General features: G+C 46.6%; 1 protein-coding gene across 3 annotated transcripts in view; it reads left to right on the forward strand.

Annotated features, from left to right (window-relative positions):
- Nucleotides 1-20,215, forward strand: part of WBP1L (WW domain binding protein 1 like) — an 81,020-nt gene that overhangs the window by 37,143 nt on the left and 23,662 nt on the right. The window contains exon 1 of one of the 3 annotated variants that reach the window (XM_025395491.1): nucleotides 19,771-19,797. The exons of the other annotated variants lie outside the window; for them this stretch is intronic. Within the exon in view, the coding sequence (XP_025251276.1) occupies nucleotides 19,771-19,797 (27 nt within the window). Of the gene's footprint in view, nucleotides 1-19,770; nucleotides 19,798-20,215 lie in introns of those variants that run through there. 3 annotated transcript variants of the gene reach the window in all.

The following is a 20,215-nucleotide window of genomic DNA, read 5'->3' on the forward strand; positions in this document are numbered from 1 at the left end:
AGCCACCAACTGCTGTCTGCTGAGAACACAGCTGTTGCCAACTATTTGTTCCAGGGCTTCTGAGAGTCGGACACCCCCACCCCCTCTTCGTCTGAGAGGCATGTCTGTATCGGAATGTGTAACTGTAACCAGCAGCTGCTGGCTATAAGGGGTGGGGAGGGAGCACACACCCTCTGCTGCCCGTTCCTGGGTGAGGAAAAGCCACAGATGAGCTCACAGCATAAGCCCTAGAGGGGAGCTGCTAGGGTCCACTGGTTGCCCTCACTCTGAGAAAAGTGCTAGATGGGCAACTCTCCTTTGAGTTGCCTACAGTTCTGTTCAAAGGAAGCTCCTCTGAAAAGCCCCAAACCTTCCATTACAGCTCTTGTTATCTTCAGAGTGTTGCATTAACACAGCTGATGGGCAGAGTGGTGACCACTCTGAACATCCCTTCTGGCCCCACGAGAAAGGCTATCCTTTTTTTTTTTTTTTTTTTTTGAGGTGGAGTCTCACCCTGTTCACTCTGTTGCCCAGGCTGGAGTGTAGTGGCATTAGCTCACTGTAACTTCTGTCTCCTGGGTTCAAGCGATTCTCCTGCCTCAGCCTCCTGAGTGGCTGGGATTACAGGCATGTGCCACTATGCCCAGCTAAGTTTTGTATTTTTAGTAGAGACAGGGTTTCGCCATGTTGGCCTGACTGGTCTCGAACTCCTGACCTCAGGTGATCCGGCCGCCTAGGCCTCCTGAAGTGCTAGGATTACAGGCATGAGCCACTGTGCCTGGCCAGAAAGGCTGTCCTTTTAACCTATGGGCAGAGTGAGCCCTGGAGGGGATTTCGAGCAGTGTTGGAAATAGGATGAAGCTGGACGAAACGTCTCATGCTGTGTCAGCAGGCTGAGAGGGCGAAAACTGCCTAACAGGGTAGAAAGAGTGGGCTGGGAGCTGGAAAGACCTGCATTCATATCCCAGCTTCCCTGGGGTCTTGGGCAGGCCCTTAACTGCTCTGAACCTCATCTGTGAGGTTGCACGGGGATTCCACGAAAGAATGTATGTGAAATGTTTGCACCTTGGCTGGTAGAGAGTAGACATAACTCTTATTTTGATCTACTAATTCCCAAAGGATGCACCACTGCAGGGGTGCAGGAAATGAGAAGCGAAGGGACTGATACCTTGACAGGAGCCAGTTGTGCTGGGCGGGAGCCCATAGCGAGGGGAGTGAGCTCTTGCATCTGTAGTCAGTGACTGCCATTGTGCAGTGACGTACAGCTGGGAGGCCACCTCTTACTCTACCAAGATCCTGTTAATCTTATATACTGAGGTGGCAAGAGGGCGAGGGCTTGTGTCCAGTTACTTGGACATGTAGTGAGAGAATGAAGCAGTGGGTAGCATTTGATTAAACTCTTCAAAGAGAGTGAAGGGTTGGGATGGTGGTTGTGGGGAGCATCTGAGAGGATCAACAGCAGGTGAACCTTTAGCTCTTGTGTCTGAACAGTTGCCTGGTGGCAGGCAGAATTTAGAAGACCTCTGAAGGCCTTTCCTGCCCTGGGCTTCTGTGACTCAAACCTTGCCTGTGCAATCTTGGAGTAGTTACATATATTGTATATTTCTAGTATTTTGTGTCAGACAGTGTAACTATGTTCTTTATTGGAGCCATGTAGAAACCAGCCTTCTAAAGATCACTTGGTGATAATTCTAAGAAAAAATGACACATAATGCACGCACACACACACACAGAAAATTAATCTTTATCATACATATGTATGTACTTTGATTTATTTTTTCCCCTTAATCCATATGATTATTTTTTCCTCGTAATCCTGTGTCTTATGTGGTAGGATTATTCTGTTTGTACAGAGGTGCATGCTGAGGCTTAGAGAAGTTAAGCCATTTGCCCAGCATTGCTCAGTTGTCTAGACAAAGGGTAATTGAAGATTTTTGTTGCTGTTTTTTAACTTGAGTCTTTCCCAAATCCTGGGTTTTTCTCACTACCTAGACTGTGCGGCTTGATGTCTGAGAATAGAGTATGATTAATGCATTGTTCTCCTTGGGGCATGTTTCTTTCTAGCCTGCCTAGGTAGGAGATAAGATGCTGCTTACCCCTTAATCCCAGCTATTCAGGAGGCTGAGGCAGGAGAATCGCTTAAACCTGGAAGGCGGAGGTTGCAGTGAGCTGAGAGGCCCCGCCATTGCACTCCAGCCTGGGTGGCAAGAGCGAGAATCCGTCTCAAAAAAAAAAAAAAAAAAAATCATTCTTGTTGAGTCTCGTTCTTGTCTCCCAGGCTGGAGTGCAGTGGCACGATCTCGGTTCACTGCAACCTCCACCTCCCCGATTCAAGCCATTCTCCTGCCTCAGCCTCCCAGGTAGCTGGGACTACAGGCATGTGCCACCACGCCTGGCTAATTTTTTTGGTATTTTTAGTAGAGATGGGGTTTCACCATGCCTGGCCAGGTTGGTCTCAAACTCCTGACCTCAATTGGTCCGCTTGCCTCAGCCTCCCAAAATGCTGGGATAATAGACGTAAGCCACCAAGCCTGGCCAAAAAAAAATGTAGATTCTTTATGTCTGGGCCAGGGCCCTGGAATATGCATTTCTGTGAAGTTCCCCAGGTGTTTCTGACCCAGGTTGTTTCTGGTCACACTTTGAGAGACTGTCCTCCAGAGTTGGGCGGCATGGAAGTAATTACAAGCCAGTGTGCTGAGACGACAACAGAGGAACGCCCAGGGACTGGGAGAGCACAGCGTGGGGGCACGTACCTGAATCAGGCTAGGGGAGGCTTTCCTGAGAAGCTGATATCTGATCTGACTCTTGAAGGATGAGTAGGAGAGTTTACCAGACATATGAGTTGGGGAAAGAGCATTCCGGACAGATCAGGTTGGGAGAGTTGTTTTTGTTTTCTCCTGCAGATGACAAGGGAAACTGTCATTCATCTGTTGAGTCTTGGCATTGAATTTGCCTGAGGCAAGATAAGGACCTTAGTTCACCAGGTATGGGTGTCTTTTATGGATACCAAGAAGGAGGAAGACCTCAGGGCCCTTCTGTCTAATAATGAGCATGGCATGATTTCAGTGTCTGTAAAGGGCAGATAAACTGTAGGATGTATTAGTCCTTTCATGCAAGGGACAGTCAGACAGGTCACAGAAGCTACAGTGTTGACCAAAAAAATGCTCTTTTTGTGCTTAGATGAGCCAAAGCTCAGAGGAACATAGTCACCTGCTGAACTTTTTGGGTATGGTACTATATACCAAATTTTAGATATAACACACAATTGGGCATGCTATCCCTTTATTTATTTATTTATTTATTTTGAGATGGAGTCTCGCTCTGTCGCCCAGGCTGGAGTGCAGTGGCGCCATCTCGGCTCACTGCAAGCTCCGCCTCCCGGGTTCACGCCATTCTTCTGCCTCAGCCTCCTGAGTAGCTGGGACTACAGGCGCCCGCCACCACTCCCGGCTGATTTTTTTTGTATTTTTGGTAGAGACGGGGTTTCACCGTGTTAGCCAGGATAGTCTCGATCTCCTGACCTCGTGATCTGCCTGCCTTGGCCTCCCAAAGTGCTGGGATTACAGGCATGAGCCACCACGCCCGGCTGCTATCCCTTTATTGTCTGACAAGATGAGAAAATAGGTTTTCTGATTAAGAGAAGTTCCATTATGTGTACCTAACAAAGGGATTACTAATTTTCGGAGAACAGTATTGCAACAGAATGTTCTTAGTCATGATTTGAATGACTTCTATTTCATGTTTATCCAGAAGGTATTGATTGGGTAAGGCCGATGCGTTTCTTAGGAGCAACACTCAGCAGCTGAAAAGTACTGTGCACCTGTTCTACCCAAAGCATATTGTGGATACAAAGAGATATAAACTCCATCCCTGCCCTCAAGGGATTTACAGTCAGGTAGGGAAAGTAGAATAAGTGCACAGGTAATGAGGACATTCTGCAGGTGGTGGCAAATGACATAAGAAAAGAATAGAATGCCGCAGTTCAGAGGTGTGAAGAGGCAACCCTTCTGGAGGTGGCCTTTCCCACAGTCCAGTCCAGTAGTATCAGTCGTTGCAGTGTAGGTGCTAGGTGTGTGGAAGGACCAGTGGGTGGTAAGTTCTAGTTGACGGAATGCAGGCTAGATCCATTGAGACACTAATTTTACATCTTGCATCTTGGAGTATTGCCTTTCTCAGTAGGAAAGACCCATTGTTCTCCCAGTTGTCCACACCAATGACATGGGATGGTCCCTGATACTGGGAATGAATAATATCCATCAAAACCCTCTAAGGGTCCCTTGCCCGGGTTGGAATTTGTCATGGAAAGAGCACAGGGGGCAACTCCTGGCCCAAGGGGCTGTGTGTGTTTTTGAAAGGGTGAGCTGGTCCCTGGGCTGATGCTGAATGTGACAAGGCAACTAGATTGTTGCATGGTACTTACTCCCTGGGCATAGGAAGTGGCTTTAGAGTCTCACAAGGAGAGCACTGGAAAGGCTATGTGATAGCCAGCTAAAGCTGCAGGGTGGGAGCCATGACTGCAGAGAGGGAAGGAGGGGAATTGCCGGCTTCCAATTTAACCCCTCAACTGCTGAATGTTAGCCAGCATTGACTTGGGGTATTTATTATTTCACCACAGTGGCCACCCATGAGGGAGGAGGTCTTATCTCCTTTTTGCTGTAAGGAAACTGAAACCCAGGGGGAAGTGATCTGTTCCAGAACCCAGGGCTAATGTGTGGCAGGAGGGGCCTGGAGTGCAGGTCTTCTTGGTGTCTGTCTGCCTCCTGCCCGTTGTTCTGGCTTGGTACCCATATCCACAGTCTGCTGCAGGCCTCCTCCTCCCTGCCTGTTCTGTGCACAGCAGAGGACTGAATGTTGACTACCAGTTGCTGTTCCCCTCGGGCACCATCTGTTTCTACCAGGTTGAGGACAAATTAAGCAAGATCTTGCTTGGAAGGGAACTAGTTGTATGTAGCAGCAAACACCAAGGTGACACTTGTTTGTGCTACCAAAAGTTGAAGCCAGAATCCTTATCTAAACTGATTTGTAAAAGTCTTGTGACAACTCCACAGAACACCTCATTTCTGTACTGTCACCAAAGGTGAGAAAGGTGGTGCTTCCGCAAGCCCTTTCAGGTTAATTTTTTTTGTGTGGGTAGGGGGAGGGATGGAGTCTGGCTCTCACTCTGTCGCCCAGACAGGAGTGCAGTGGTGCGATCTTGGCCCACTGCAACCTCCACCTCCCGAGTTCAAGGAATTCTCGTGCCTCAGCCTCCCAAGTAGCTGGTAGCACCTGCCACCACACTCGGCTAATTTTTGTATTTTTGGGAAAGATGGAGTTTTACCATGTTGGCCAGGTTGGTCTCGAACTCCTGACTTCAGGTGATGCACCTGCCTTGGCCTCCCAAAGTGCTGGGATTACAGATGTGAGCAACGGTGCCTGGCCTCAGGTTAATTTTTGAACCCTCAACCATTTCTGTTGAAAGAAGCTGCTTTTTATTTTTTTTAAGGAATGTGGCTTGTTTTTCATTACATCTCTGTTATCAGAGCAAAGAGAAAGCAGTGTACTGGACAGTAACTTAGTGGAAAAGAGGCTGTGGCTGCTGATTTTGAAACATTATCCAGGATGGAGCCAAAGAAAACAGTCACTTCCTCCAGTGACAGCCCATGAGTTTGACCCGCCCCCTCCCACCCCTTTTCCTTGAAGAGGTAAATTTTAGTCCAGGAAAACAGAATACGTTAGGGCTATTTAAAAAAATGCTTTGAAATTCCTTCTTCTGCCCTAATTCCTTAGCACCAGTAAGATACTAGTTTCTTACCTCTTCTTTCCTAGGGTTTCTTGACTCTTATTTCTTGCTAATTTGCAGCAACAGTGGGTTGAAAGAGCCCTGAGAATGGTAACAGAGGGGCACAGATACAGGGGCCTGAGCCATATCTGTGCCCCCCTGTAACCATTGTTTCTCTGGGCAGGGCTCATCTGAACTTGAACCCCAGACCTCACAAGAGGCTTCTATTGCTGGTTGCTGGAAATGGTGATAAAATCCTGCGAGGGGAGGGGCAGTGCAGAGAAGGAGACTTGGCTTTGGGTATGGCTGGAGTGTGACACACTGACTTCTTTTCCTGAAAGTGGCTCAGGGTTTGCCGGGACTGTATTGCACATAAGACTTTGGTTTCCTCGGGCATTGCATCAAGGAGGCCAGAGTATTATTTATTATTGCTTGGTTTTCTTGCCTAACACATAAGACTTAAGGATCTCCCAACTGTGACGCATGGTCTTGATGTGGTTTCAAATACCGTCCAATTGATCTTGTGGTTTCCATCGAGGGTTTGAAATCCCTTGTTACCCACCAGGCAGGCAGTGGTGTGAATACCTGTGATTTCCCACCTCTCTGGGTGTGGTTCTGGAGTGCCGTAGGGAGGTTAGGACAGGCTGGGGCGGACCGCCAGCACAAATAGAACCTAGTCATTCCTGCGTCTCTCTGTAAGGTTCCAGATTCATGAGCCAGGCTCAGCTTGTGCTGGGTTACTGTAAACCAGGATGAGAGCGCCATGGCCAGAGAGCCACGGTTCAGTCTTGCACTGGTCATGTGAAAATCACACACCCACAGCCTTGCCTTAGGCTTTGGAGGACCCCTTCATGCTGCTGCTTGTATCGTGTAGCTAAGAGGCACGAGGGACGACTAGCTCCTATGGTTACTTGACTCAGTGGTCACCAGGTTCAGGACTTTGTGAAGGGTTTTTGGCCAGGATAGGTATGCTTGTGAGACTGACATCAGCCCTGCTCACGGGGAATTTAGAGTGGGGTGGTGGCAGGGAGTCTGTGAAGCAGTCAGGGAACAAGACTAGCTAAAACACAGTTCTGCACAAAATATTGTGGGCAGTTTGGCTAAAACAGGGGTTCTAAACTAGGGACAGTTTTGCCCTTCCCCCGTAGAGGACATTTGGCAGTGTTCGGACATTGTTAGCTGTCACAGTGAGAGGAGTGGGAAGTTGCTACTGGCATACCTAGTTAACAGAGGCGAGGGATGTTGCTAAACATCCTACAATGTACAGTTCAGTCTTGTACAACAAATAATTACCTGATTCCAAATGTCGGTAGAGCTAAGGTGGAGAAACCTTGGGGTAGAAATCAGACTCATAGTAGTCCATTTTGCTTGGGAAGCAGGAGTCACAGGGCTGAGGGAAGAAGTACCATATTGTTTTAATAAAGGGGAAATGGGTAGACCTTTCCTGCTGCTTTCTAAGCAATGTGTGTTCATTATCTGCCCAGAAATTTAGAATTTTGACATTGGTTGTCCCACTAATCACCAGGTACTCTGTCTTATCAATGACAGGTACAGAGTCATTTTTTGTGGGCCAGTAGATATGACCAAGCCCATCTGAAATATGGATATGACCAAGCCCATGTGAAAAGTTGGATGGAACTGACGTTTCATCTCTTACTCAAATAACCTGGATTACCACCCCCGAGGAGGACAGGATCTCAGTAGTACCCAAATGACTTTATACATACAACTTAAGGAACAATTAGGCATAGTTATTTTAGTAGTAGCCCATATTTGAAGCCAGGTACCTATTGCTGTGGGTATAAGAAATTAGCTGGATATGGTGCTGTGCACCTAAGGTCCCAGCTACTTGGGAGGCTGAGGCGGAATGTTTATTGTAATCTATCATTAGTAACATACTGACGTCTACCCGGTCCCCATTTTCTAAATCACCGAAGTCTATTTTAATCTTCAAGTCCAAACTCTTAGAGTTCTAAAAGTTCTTGTTTCTTTAAAGTTTTTCTGTCTTTTGGAGACACAGCCTCTGGATTCTGAAGATCCTTTTATCCTGTGCCTGTTTGCAGTGAGACCCTTGTAAATGTGACTCCTTGTCAGAGTTAGAAGTAAACAGTTCCCTTGAGCAGTGGTGAACTTTTTGCTGGCAATACATCTCTGGTGCTGGTCCCAAGACAGACAACCACACAAGGCAAGTCCCATTACGATCTTTGCTCCCAGCAGGGTCTGCTGCAGTGAGGTGGAACTGCTGAGGGAAAAAAAAAGGGTGTTAAATTTAGAATTATGCTTATAATGAGGAATGAGATGTGGCATATGCCTTTCTCAAATGAAACTGGCAAATCTCTTCTTAAGCACATCAGCAACAAATTAACTTGTACCTTCAATATTTCAGATCCTTTTGAAAACTATACTTCTTTCTTCTTTCGAGGCGAGGAAGTGGATATTCTATTTGACTAAGAGCTATTTTCAAGATACAGTAAAGACTGTTGAGCTGGAGCCCAGTTACAGAAAGGATAAGGAATCAAAATCAGAAGATCAGGGTTTTGACAGTCCCGATTCTGTCATATTCAATCTTAGGTCTAAGTGTCATTCATTTCTTTATAAGATAGGGGGGCAGTAGCACCTCTTCAGAGACCCTTGCAGTTCTTTTTTTTTTTTTCTTTTGAGACAGAGTCTCACTGTGTCACCCAGGCTGGAGCACAGTGGCATGATCATAACTTACCGCAGCCTCCACTTCCCAGGCTCAAGTGATCATCCCACCTCAGCCTCCCCAGTAGCTGGGACCTTAAGTGCATGGCACCACACTCAGCTAATTTCTTATATTTTGAAGAGACAATCTTGCCATGTTGCCTAGGCTGGTCTGGCAACTCCTGGGCTCAAGCAGTCCTCCTACCTCTACCTCCCAAAGTGCTGGGATTACAGGCAGGAGCCACTGCACCTAGCCCCATGCATTTCTTTTGTTTGTTTGTTTGTTTGAGACAGAGTCTTGCTCTGTCGCCCAAGCTGTAGTGCAGTGGCACAATCTCAGCTCACTATAACCTCCACCTCCCGGGTTCAAGCAATTCTTCTGCCTCAGCCTCCTGAGTAGCTGGGATTACAGGTGCCCGCCACCACCTGGCTAATTTTTGTATTTTCAGTAGAGACAGGGTTTCACAATGTTGGTCAGGCTGGTTTCGAACTCCTGACCTTGTGATCCGCCTGCCTCAGCCTCTGAAAGTGCTGGGATTACAGCCATGAGCCACCACACCTGGCCCCCTTGCAGTTCTCTAAGTTGTTCAGGGGAACTGTTTACTTCTACCTTGGACAAAGGGTCACATTAAAAAGGGTCTCACTGCAGAGTGTCTTGCAGGCAACTGGCTGGCAGGCTCAAATGAGAGGCTGACTTTTAAAAGATATTTGAAGAGCTCAAGAGGGCAGGGTGCGGTGGCTCACACGTGTAATCCCAGCACTTTGGGGGGCCAAGGTGGGTAGATCACCTGTGGTCAGGAGTTTGAGATCAGCCTGGCCAACATGGCGAAACCCTGCCTCTACCAAAAACACAAAAATTAGCTGGGCATGGTGGCATGCGCCTGTAGTCTCAGCTACTCAGGAGGCTGAGGCATGATAATTGCTTGAACCCAGGAGGTGGAGGTTGCAGTGAGCTGAGACCACACCACTGTACTCCAGCCTACAGTGGGAGTCAGAGTGAGACTGTCTCAAAAAAAAAAAAAAAGTTCGAGAGCTCTATGTAAATGTATATTAATTGTTTTTGTTTTTGTTTTTTTTTTGAGACAGAGTCTCGCTCTGTCGCCCAGGCTGGAGTGCAGTGGCCAGATCTCAGCTCACTGCAAGCTCCACCTCCCGGGTTCACGCCATTCTGCTGCCTCAGCCTCCCGAGTAGCTGCGACTACAGGCGCCCACCACCTCGCCCGGCTAGTTTTTTGTATTTTTTAGTAGAGACGGGGTTTCACCGTGTTAGCCAGGATGGTCTCGATCTCCTGACCGCGTGATCCACCCATCTCAGCCTCCCAAAGTGCTGGGGTTACAGGCTTGAGCCACCGCGCCCGGCCTGTGTATTTTAATTATATACACGTATTTACATGTTTGTGCATCTTCCCTGCTTGAAATGATTACCCCGAGGCTTTGCCACATTACAGATCATTAAATAAAGAACACATTCTATTGATTAGATTGTACTTATGAAGGAACAAGGTGAACTTGAATATTTCAGGAAGCTTTGTAGCAACAAGAATTGAAATAAACTTTAAAAAGTTTGTTAGGTTTGTTAGGTTTTTTAAACCTAACAGCTTAGTTATTACAAAGTACCCTCCAAGGCAAATTTCATATCTTATCTGTCATTTTTGTGCCTGTCAGCATCTAGCATGAAAGTTTAGGGTAACCCTAAGCATTAAATTCCTTCCACTAAATTTTGGGTTTTAGGTCCTGGACATTTTTCCCAGCTGTATGATCACTCTGAACCTGTTTCCTATAAAAAGGTAATGTAGGTAAAAACACCTAGGTCAGTGGTTGATATACACAGTCACTGGGCAGAACTGGTTGTCTTCCCCATGCTGTTGTGGTAGGAGATTTTTCTAGATTATCCACAGGTGTTCCCATCATGCAGTGGAGAAGGGCCCCTCTTCTTTATCCAGGTTCCTATTTGACATGTATTTAATTAAGATGCTGCTTGAGCCATAGTGTAGAGAATTCAGATGTCTGCTGCTTGTATTTAGGTGTCTTTAGCCTGCCTTAACTTCAAGGTTACTACTAAACTTTAGAGCAGGAAGTGACAGTCAGGTGCCCGCAGGGGCCAGCCAGTGGCGTGACTGAGTCAAGCAAATGGGATTATTGGGCAGTAGGGATGGGGCAGGGGATGGGACTGTGTAGACTGGAGAAGCTGGAGCCCACATACATCTCTGCCCAGCCTCTTACGGCCCTTTGTGAATGTGGTTCTTGATTTTTCTAAAGAAACTGGAAATCCGGATTTTTGTATGAATTTCTCTCATTTTAAAATGTTGACCGTCAGTTCCACTTTTTTTTTTTTTTTCTGAGACATGGTCTCACTCTGTTGCCCAGGCTGGAGTGCAGTTAACAGCTCACTGCAACCTTGAATTCCTGGGCTCAAGTGATCCTCCTGCTTCAACCTCCCAAGTAGCTAAGACTACAGGTGCCTGCCATCATGCCTGGCTAGTATTTTTCATTTTTAATAGAGACGAGGTCATGCTTTGTTGCCCAGGCTGGTCTCAAACTCCTGGGCTCAAGCAGTCCTCCCACTTCAGCCTCCGAAAGTGCTGGGATTATAGGCCTGACCCACTGCACCCAGCCCACTTTTTTGTTGTTGTTGTTGGGGACAGAGTCTCACTCTGTTGCCTAGGCTGGAGTGCAATGGCACGATCTCAGGTCACTGCAACCTCCGCCTCCAGGTTCAAGTGATTCTTCCGCCTCAGCCTCCCAAGTAGCTGGTATTACAGGCACCTGCCATCATGCCCGGCTAATTTTTGTATTTTTGTAGAGATGGGGTTTCACCATGGTGGCCAGGCTGATCTTGAACTCCTGACCTCAGGTAATCTGCCTGCCACGGCCTCCCAAAGTGCTGGGATTACGGGCGTGAGCCACTGTACCAGGCCCCAGCCCACTTTTTTTTTTTTTTTTTGAGACAGAGTTTCGATCTTGTTGCCCACCCCTGCTGGAGTGCAATGGCGTGATCTCGGCTCACTGCAACCTCCGCCTCCAGGGTTTAAGCGATTCTCCTGCCTCAGCCTCCCGAGTAGCTGGGACTACAGGCATTCGCCACCACACCTGGCTAATTTTGTATTTTTGGTAAAGACAGGGTTTCTCCATGTTGGTCATGCTGGTCTCGAGCTCCCGATTTCAGGTGATCCACCTGGCTTAGCCTCCCAAAGTGCTGGGATTATAGGCGTGAGCCACCACGCCCAGCTGACCCAGCCCACTTTTTAAAAGTTGAAAAACAACGGTGCCATGTAGGCATAAAACTCATTAGTGGGCCCACTGGGGCTTCAGGGCCACTAGTGCAATCTCCACTTTTAAGAGGGAAGAGGCAGTGATACAACTGTGGGAAGAAAAGGACCTACTTCATCGCACCAACTATGAGTGGATGACAGTAGGCTAAACTGCCCCCCTGCTCTGCCTGAGTGCCACCTGCTACTCACCTGCGCCGCTGCATGCTACCTGCTGTTTCAGCCCTCAGCTGTCTGCCCCAGCCCTTGCTAAAGAAGCCATGCTTCTCAATGGACGTACTCTAGCAGAAGAGGCCAGTGATGAGGGATTCCTGGGGACTGCTTTTCCTTCCGAGTGTCCAGGGGTGAAAGAGTGGTCCATGAACCAGGGTCCTGTTCTTCTGTAGCCTGCCAGACACCACAGGCCTGCATGCCCCGGGACATTGACAAGTAGACCTTAATAAAACCATGGGATATGTTGCAACTTCCGATTTTTGCTCTGGGATTTTCCTACCAGGGTCAAGTAGCTTTTTCTGAATTTGTTATTCAGGTTCCTAATGCAACACAGGAAATGGATTTTAATTTTTTTTGCTAGCTGCTCTGTTTGGGGGCTGTTTAATGAGGATGTAGTTGCAGTGTAGCTTTGGCAGTAAGTACTGGTGTGGATGGGAGCGTAGCTAACATGTCAGTTCTTTTTAAAATATGTATGTATGATCTATTATATGTTTTAGTGGAATGAGGCATAGACAGTATAAATAATGTGCCTTGATTCTATGTAGGTACTCTTGTGGGTAACTGTGTTGGGACACGTTTGGGATTCTAGAAAAAGAATATGAGTCTATTTCATGTTTAGAGAGCAGGAACTGTTTATTGTATGTTCTTTTCAGATCCAGGGCAGTGGTTCTCAAGCTTGAAAATACATAAACATAACCAGGGGAGTGTGTTTTAAAAGGTGGATTTTCAGTCCCTGCCCCCAGAGGGTCTCAGTCTATCTACATTCTTGACACTTCAGATGATTTGGGGCCCATGGACCACACTTTTGGGAAACACATCCCTATTTTGTTGCATTTGTTGTCTAAGCATGTTCATTGTTATTTGGGGGCAAATTCACTTATTTGTAAGATGCCCTTATTGTCCTGATTCACTGTATTGCCCTTCCTCAGATTCTTGGCTACAGTTAGTCTTTGGGAGGCCCCAGACCAAATTGTTACAGGATGCCCTGTGGGTTGAAGTCAATGAACCCCTGTTGTCCCCACTACTATCCCTGGGACTCCCCTTTGGGGACCGTGACACTGTGGGCTCATCTTGAAGCCGCAGCCACCTCTTTTGATTCCAGGCTTTTCTCACATTGGTCACAAGCTCCAGTCTTTGGCTTTACTCTTTAGGGTACTCTATAGCTAAAGGATGGGGGACTGGGTCCTCTTGAGCCCAGGGAGCTGGAGTCCAGAGCCCTTAAGGAGTAAACCACACTATCAGATCTGAGAGATGAGGCTGAACCTTATCAGACAAGATTTACTGGGTTGGTTAGGGGAACCTGCCCATGTAGCCCAGGCTATTTGTTCTTTTGGAAAACTACTGAATTCAGCCAAACAGCATAAAAATCCATTCCTAGTGTCCCATTGCATGTAAGACAAAGTCTTGGTTAACTTCTTAGTAATAGCTTGTCCTTTATGGGGAAGGATGGAATTGAGCTCTTTTAGCCAAAGCTTATGGAATAATTATCAGGTATGGTATATACTAGAAAGGATACGAAAGTAGTACATGACAACCCTACCATCAAAGAAAGGGAGATTAGGCTGGGCACAGTGGCTCCCGCCTGAAATCCCAGCACTATTGGAGGCTGAGGCAGGAGAATCGCTTGAGCCCAGAGTTTGAGACCAGCCTGAGCAACATAGTGAGATCCTGTCTCTACAAACAATAAAAAAATTAGCTGGGTGTGGTGGCATGTGTCTGTGGTCCTAGCTACTTGGGAGGCTGAGGTGGGAGGATTACTTGAGCCTGGGAAGTTGAGGCTGCAGTGAGCTATGATCGTGCCACTGCACTGTAGCCTTGGTGACAGAGTGAGACCCTGTCTCAAGAGAAAAGAAAAAAAAAGGGAGACTAGGCTAACACACTAACACATAGGAAGCAATAGGCCAGGACTCCTGCTGCATCATCCCCCTTCATGAGCTTACTTTCTTCATCCTCAGCCCTTCGGTATTCTCCTTCCACCCAGTTTGAAAACGTGTGCCCTTGAACAATTATATTTATTTCCCTCAACTCTTTAAACAGTCGGAGAAAACCAATAGTGGCCAGGTGCAGTGGCTCATGCCTGTAATCCCAGCACTTTGGGAGGCCAAGGTGGGTGGATCACCTGAGGTCAGGAGTTCGAGACCAGCCTGGCCAATAGGGTGAAACCCTGTCTCTATTAATAATACAAAAAATTAACCGGGTGTGGTGGTGCACGCCTGACGTACCAGCTACTCAGAAGGCTGAGGCAGGAGAATCACTGGAACCTGGGAGGTGGAGGTTGCAGTGAGCCGAGATCTTGCCACTGCACTCCAGCCTGGGCGACAGAGCGAGACCCTGTCTCAGAAAAAAAAAACAAAAAACAAAAACAAAAAACCAATACTATTAGGGAGAATGTGATCTTAACTTTCTTTTTCTTTTTCTTTTTTTTTTTTTTCCTTGAGACGGAGTCTCGCTCTATCGCCCAGGCTGGAGTGCAGTGGCGCGATCTCGGCTCACTGCAAGCTCTACCTCCCGAGTTCACGCCATTCTTCTGCCTCAGCCTCCTGAGTAGCTGGGACTACAGGTGCCTGCCACTACGCCCAGCTAATTTTTTTTGTATTTTTAGTAGAGACGGGGTTTCACCGTGTTGGCCAGGATGGTCTCAATCTCCTGACCTCGTGATCCGCCCGTCTCAGCCTCCCAAAGTGCTGGGATTACAGGCGTGAGCCAACGCGCCTGGCCAAAAATATTTTTATATTTATTCAAGTCTCCACCATAGCCTAAGGGAGGGACTAGCCAAAACCAACAGCGAATTTACAAACTGTGGTACTTTGGAGATTATTTTATTTTATTATTTATTTTTTACTGAGACAGAGTCTGGCTCTCCTCTCAGGCTGGAGTGCAGTGGCACAATCTCGTTTTACCGCAGCCTCCGCCACCTGGGTTCAAGTGATTCTTGTGCCTCAGCCTCCTGAGTAGCTGGGACTACAGGTGCACACCACCACGCCTGGCTAATTTTTAAATATTTTTAATAGAGATGGTTTTTGCCATGTTGGCCAGGCTGGTCTGAAACTCCCAACCTCAGGTGATCCGCCTGCCTCGGCCTCCCAAAGTGCTGGGATTACCGGCATGAGCCACTGTGCCCAGCCTGGAGATTATTTTAATTGTTATACAAAGCCTATGAGGTCTGACCTCAGCTGAATTCTTAGCTCTTCTTTCACACTGCTTTCCCTGAGATCACTGTAGTCAGCTACACGAGTCTGCTTTCTCTTCCTTGAGCACACCAAGTTCGTTTCTGCTCTGGTGTTTTTGCATGGATTTGATATTTCCTCTTCCTGGAACACTGTTCTCACAGGTCTGGTTAAGCTGGCTCCTTACACTGTTCTCACAGGTCTGGTTAAGCTGGCTCCTTACACTGTTCTCACAGGTCTGGTTAAGCTGGCTCTTTTTCAGCAGTCAGGGCTCGACTCAGATGTCACCTACTCAGAGTGGCCTTTCCTGACCACCCTATCTAAACTCTTTGTCTCATTATCCTGTTTTATTATCCTCATGGAGCTTATTACTGCTAGTGAAATTCTAATTTTGCTTGTTAATTGTCAGTCTTCCCAACTGGAACATATTTAAAAATCTTTTTGCCTTTGTTATTCTGCAGTTTCATACAATGTACCTAGGTGTGGGCTTCTTCTTATCTGGAAATTTTGTATCTTTTTTTTTTTTTTTTTTTTTCTGAGACAGGGTCTCGCTCTGTTGCCCAGGCTGGAGTGCAGTGGCATGATCTCGGCTCACTGCAACCTCCGCCTTCCAGGTTCAAGCGATTTTCCTGCCTCAGCCTCCCAAGTAGCTGGGACTATAGGCGCGTGCCACTACACCCAGCTAATTGTATTTTTAGTAGAGACGGAGTTTCACTGTGTTAGCCAGGATGGTCTCGATCTCCTGACCTCGTGATCTGCCTGCCTCGGCCTCCCAAAGTGCTGGAATTACAGGCATGAGCCACTGCGCCTGGCCGAAATTTTGTATCTTTAATCAGTCTTATATAGAAAATTTTTGGTTATCCCTTTAAATATTTCCTCACCTCCATTCTTTTCTTCCCAAGCTTCTTTCTCATTTTTCATTTCCATGTTTTCTCTTGTAGAAGCACTTTGATGGTTAATTTTCTCAGATCTATTCTCTAGTTTATCAATTTCCTCTTTAACTTGGTCTCCTCTCTTTGTGACCCATCTGTTGAGTTTTTTATTTCAATAACTATTTTTCTACAAGTTTTATCTGCCTGTTACTATCTCTTGTTTGGTAATGTTCTTTTCTTGTGTTTTTAATTCTTTCTTTTTGGCTTTAATCATTTGAAATATGCTTGTATCTTAGGGATTTTTTTTTCAGGGGGTCTTATCCTGCTATTTGTTGAATTTGTCTTGTTTGTAATGGATTAGTTTTGTGTATATATATATATGTGTGTATATATATATGTTTTTTTTTGAGATGAGTCTCGCTCTGTCGCCCAGGCTGGAGTGCAGTGGTGCTATCTTGGCTCACTGCAAGCTCTGCCTCCCGGGTTCACACCATTCTCCTGCCTCAGCCTCCTGAGTAGCTGGGACTACAGGTGCCTGCCACCACGCCTGGCTAATTTTTTATATTTTTAGTAGAGATGGGGTTTCACCATGTTAGCCAGGATGGTCTCGATCTCCTGACCTCGTGATCCGCTTGCCTCGGCCTCCCAAAGTAGTTTTGCATACATTTTTATATCTTGGATTGTGAGCTTTATTTATTTATTTTATTTTTATTTTTTATTTTTTTTTGAGACGGAGTCTCGCTCTGTCGCCCAGGCTGGAGTGCCGAGGCCGGATCTCAGCTCACTGCAAGCTCCGCCTCCCGGGTTCCCGCCATTCTCCTGCCTCAGCCTCCCGAGTAGCTGGGACCACAGGCGCTGCCACCTCGCCCGGCTAGTTTTTTGTATTTTTTAGTAGAGATGGGGTTTCACCGTGTTCGCCAGGATGGTCTCGATCTCCTGACCTCGTGATCCGCCCGTCTCGGCCTCCCAAAGTGCTGGGATTACAGGCTTGAGCCACCGCGCCCGGCCAATTTATTTTATTTTTATTAATTTTTTTTTGAGACAGAGTCTCTCATTGTCACCCAGGCTGGAGTGCAATGGCACAATCTCGGCTCACTGCAACCTCTGCCTCCCGGGTTCAAGCAATTCTCCTGCCTCAGCCTCCGGAGTAGCTGGGATTACAGGCGCCCGCCACCATGCCTGGCTAATTTTTTTGTATTTTTATTAGAGACAGGGTTTCATTATGTTGGCCAGGCTGGTCTCGAACTCCTGACCTTATGATCTGCCCACCTCAACCACCCAAAGTGCTGGGATTACAGGCATGAGCCACCGCGCCCGGCCAACAGAACTTTATTTGTAGGAATCCTTTGTGCCGTGGCTAAGGGTAGATCTCTTCAGAGTTCTGTATTTCCGCCAGATGTTGCAGGCTTATTGCCAGCCTGGGACTACTTTTTGTGTTAAATTTTTGGCTTGGGGATCTTCAGACCATGTAGTAGTACAATTCAAATCTGAAATAATCTGTGATCACACATTATTAGAGGAGATGCTGTTTTCCTCCCACTTTAGGGCTTTTTATTGTCACTATGTGCCAGTGGGCTAATGTTTTTTCTAATCTGTTCTCCCCCTCTGAGGGCCCCAGCTTTGTATTGGTTCTCAGTTCCAATTGCCTGTTTTAGGTGGGCCCAAGATCAACAAACTACCCCACTTTCTAGGTCAACTGGAAAGGCCTGATCTCATTTACTACTGTGGTCTCTAGTTCCCGCTATCATTTTTGGTCCCGGGTGATCCTCCTTGCTTTCTTGCGAGTTCAGCTTTATAATTAGAAGGGATTGTTGTATAGCCAGGGTTTTATAGCAGAAGAATTTTTAGTTACCTACCCAGCTATATTGCCAGAAGCAGAAGCTGTCCTCTCCCACCCCCCGAATATCTTGTTCATTGCTATAGCTGTAGCATCCCGCATAGTGCCTGGCACATGGTTGGGGGAAGGGGGTCAATACGTACGTGTTAAATGATTTGGAGAACTGAACATTTCCATTAGGAATTAGTTCTTGGCCAGGCATGGTGGCTCACACCTGTAATCCCAGCACTTTGGGAGGCTGAGGTGGGAGGATCCCTTGAGCCCAGGAGTTCAAGACCAGCCTGGGCAACGTAAGGAGACCGTCTCTATTTAAACAAACAAACAAAAAAAAGATTTAGTTCTTCCTGCAGGGAAAGCCAGAGGTGATGCTCCAAATTAATTCATATCCAGCAGCCAAGATATTTGGTGTCCTGTGCTTTAGCGTCCCAGGAAGGACTTCAATTTTCTTATTTTTCACTCTTAAACTTTAAAATGTTTTCCTAAGGACATGACGCTGTTGCCATTAAGCCAGTTGCTAGCAGAGTTTTCCAGACCCATAAAGTGGCAGATTAAAACCATGCCTGGGGAAACATTACTGCCCAGTGTATCTTTTTATGCTGGCACTTAGAAAGTTTTTACGCTGATTAAATTGACCTTTACAGTGGCTCAGCTAAGAATAGCAACTGTAAGATGTGGAAACTGTTGAGGAAAATGTTGTTAGTCCCACAGTTTATACTGCCACCAAAGAGAGGACATAATTTTTTGCATATGTGCAAAAGGCATACTGTTTATCCTTTCCATTGTAAAAATGTTTTTTCCAGTTTGATGTTGGTCTTGCTTGTCTCTTCTTTGTGACTTTGTTTTCTGTTTGGTAACCATGTGTGCCTTCTCTCTCAGAGCTGGTCACTGTGGCACTGGGGCTGAAGGCACATACCTGTAACAGATGGGGCTCCTAGTAGTCACTACCAGGGTCACTCCCGAGGTGAAAGGCCTCAGCGTAAGAGCATTCATTATGCACCAAAGTTCCTTTTTGACAAGTTGTACATTTCTAGCTTTCTGGGGTTTTGTTTTAGCCGGGGAGTTTTGTGCAAATGAAAACATTGCCAGGAAGATGACATCTTTAAAATGCAAGTATGATCTTGTCACCTCCCTGTATAGAGTGGTCCACACCTACCTAACTTCCCTATCTACTTCTTCTACCATCTCCTTCTAGCTAAAGGCCTTTGCTTGTAGCATTTTCTTTGCCTGTGATGTTCTTCTCTGTCCTCTTCCTAGTTTCTTTCTTTTTTTTTTTTTTTTTTTTGAGATGGACTTTCACTCTCGTTGCCCAGGCTGCAGTGCAATGGCACTATCGCAGCTCACCGCAACCTCCGCCTCCCAGGTTCAAGTGATTCTCCTGCCTCAGGCTCCCAAGTAGCTGGGATTACAGGCATGTGGCACCACACCCGGCTAATTTTTGTATCTTTAGTAGAGATGGGGTTTCTCCATGTTGGTCAGGCTGGTCTCAAACTCCCGACCTCAGGTGATTCGCCCGCCTTGACTTCCCAAATTTCTGGAATTACAGATGTGAGCCACTGCGCCCACTAGTTACTACTTTCTAACCATACTGTCAATCTCAGTTCAAGCTCACCTTCCTCCCAGAAGCTGTTCTGGACTTTCTTGACAAGTTCCTAGGTCTTATCTTTTACGCACTGTCACCTAATCTGTACTTTTCCTTCCTAACATTTATTGTAGTCACAATTTTATCTGCGTAATTATTTTACCATCTTTCATTAGACTGCAAGTTTTGTGAGGATGACCTAAACAATATAATAATGTGTAATGTGCTTTGAAGATGCTTGGAAGAAAAGCATAAGCTAGGTGTGGTGGCTCATGCCTGTAATCGCCGCACTTTGGGAGGCCAAGGTGGGATGATTGCTTAAGACCAGGAGTTCGAGATCAGCCTGAGCAACATAGCGAGGCCCTGCCTCTACCAAAAAAGTAAAAATAAAAAAGCCAGATGTGGTGGCACATGCCTGTAGTCCTAGCTACTCGGGAGGCTGAGGCAGGAGGATCACGTGAGCCCAGGAGTTTGAGGCCACAGTGAGCTACAGTCGTGCCACTGCACTCTAGCCTGGACAACAGAGCAAGACCTTGTCTCCAATAAATACATAAATTGTAAAAGCATAGGATAATCATAAAGCGTGCTGAGAATTTTTTATATTTGACCTTTCCATTGCATTCTTTCCAGTTCCTTTTTCTTTTCTTCTTCATGTGTCTGGAGCAGCCCACATTGCCACAGAGAACTTGGCTGTTCTGAAACAATTCTGAGTGAAGGCAAAGTACTGTTTGGATGGTCTTTCATGCCCAGCAATAGTGGCTCACAGAATAATGTTGATAGTAGGAGCTCAGAGAAGTTAGGTAGCCCAAGGTCACACGGTTAATAGCCCTACTGTAAGAGCTGGGCTTTGAATCCA

Source organism: Theropithecus gelada, chromosome 9 (assembly GCF_003255815.1).
Source record: "Theropithecus gelada isolate Dixy chromosome 9, Tgel_1.0, whole genome shotgun sequence".
Lineage (NCBI taxonomy): Eukaryota > Metazoa > Chordata > Mammalia > Primates > Cercopithecidae > Theropithecus > Theropithecus gelada.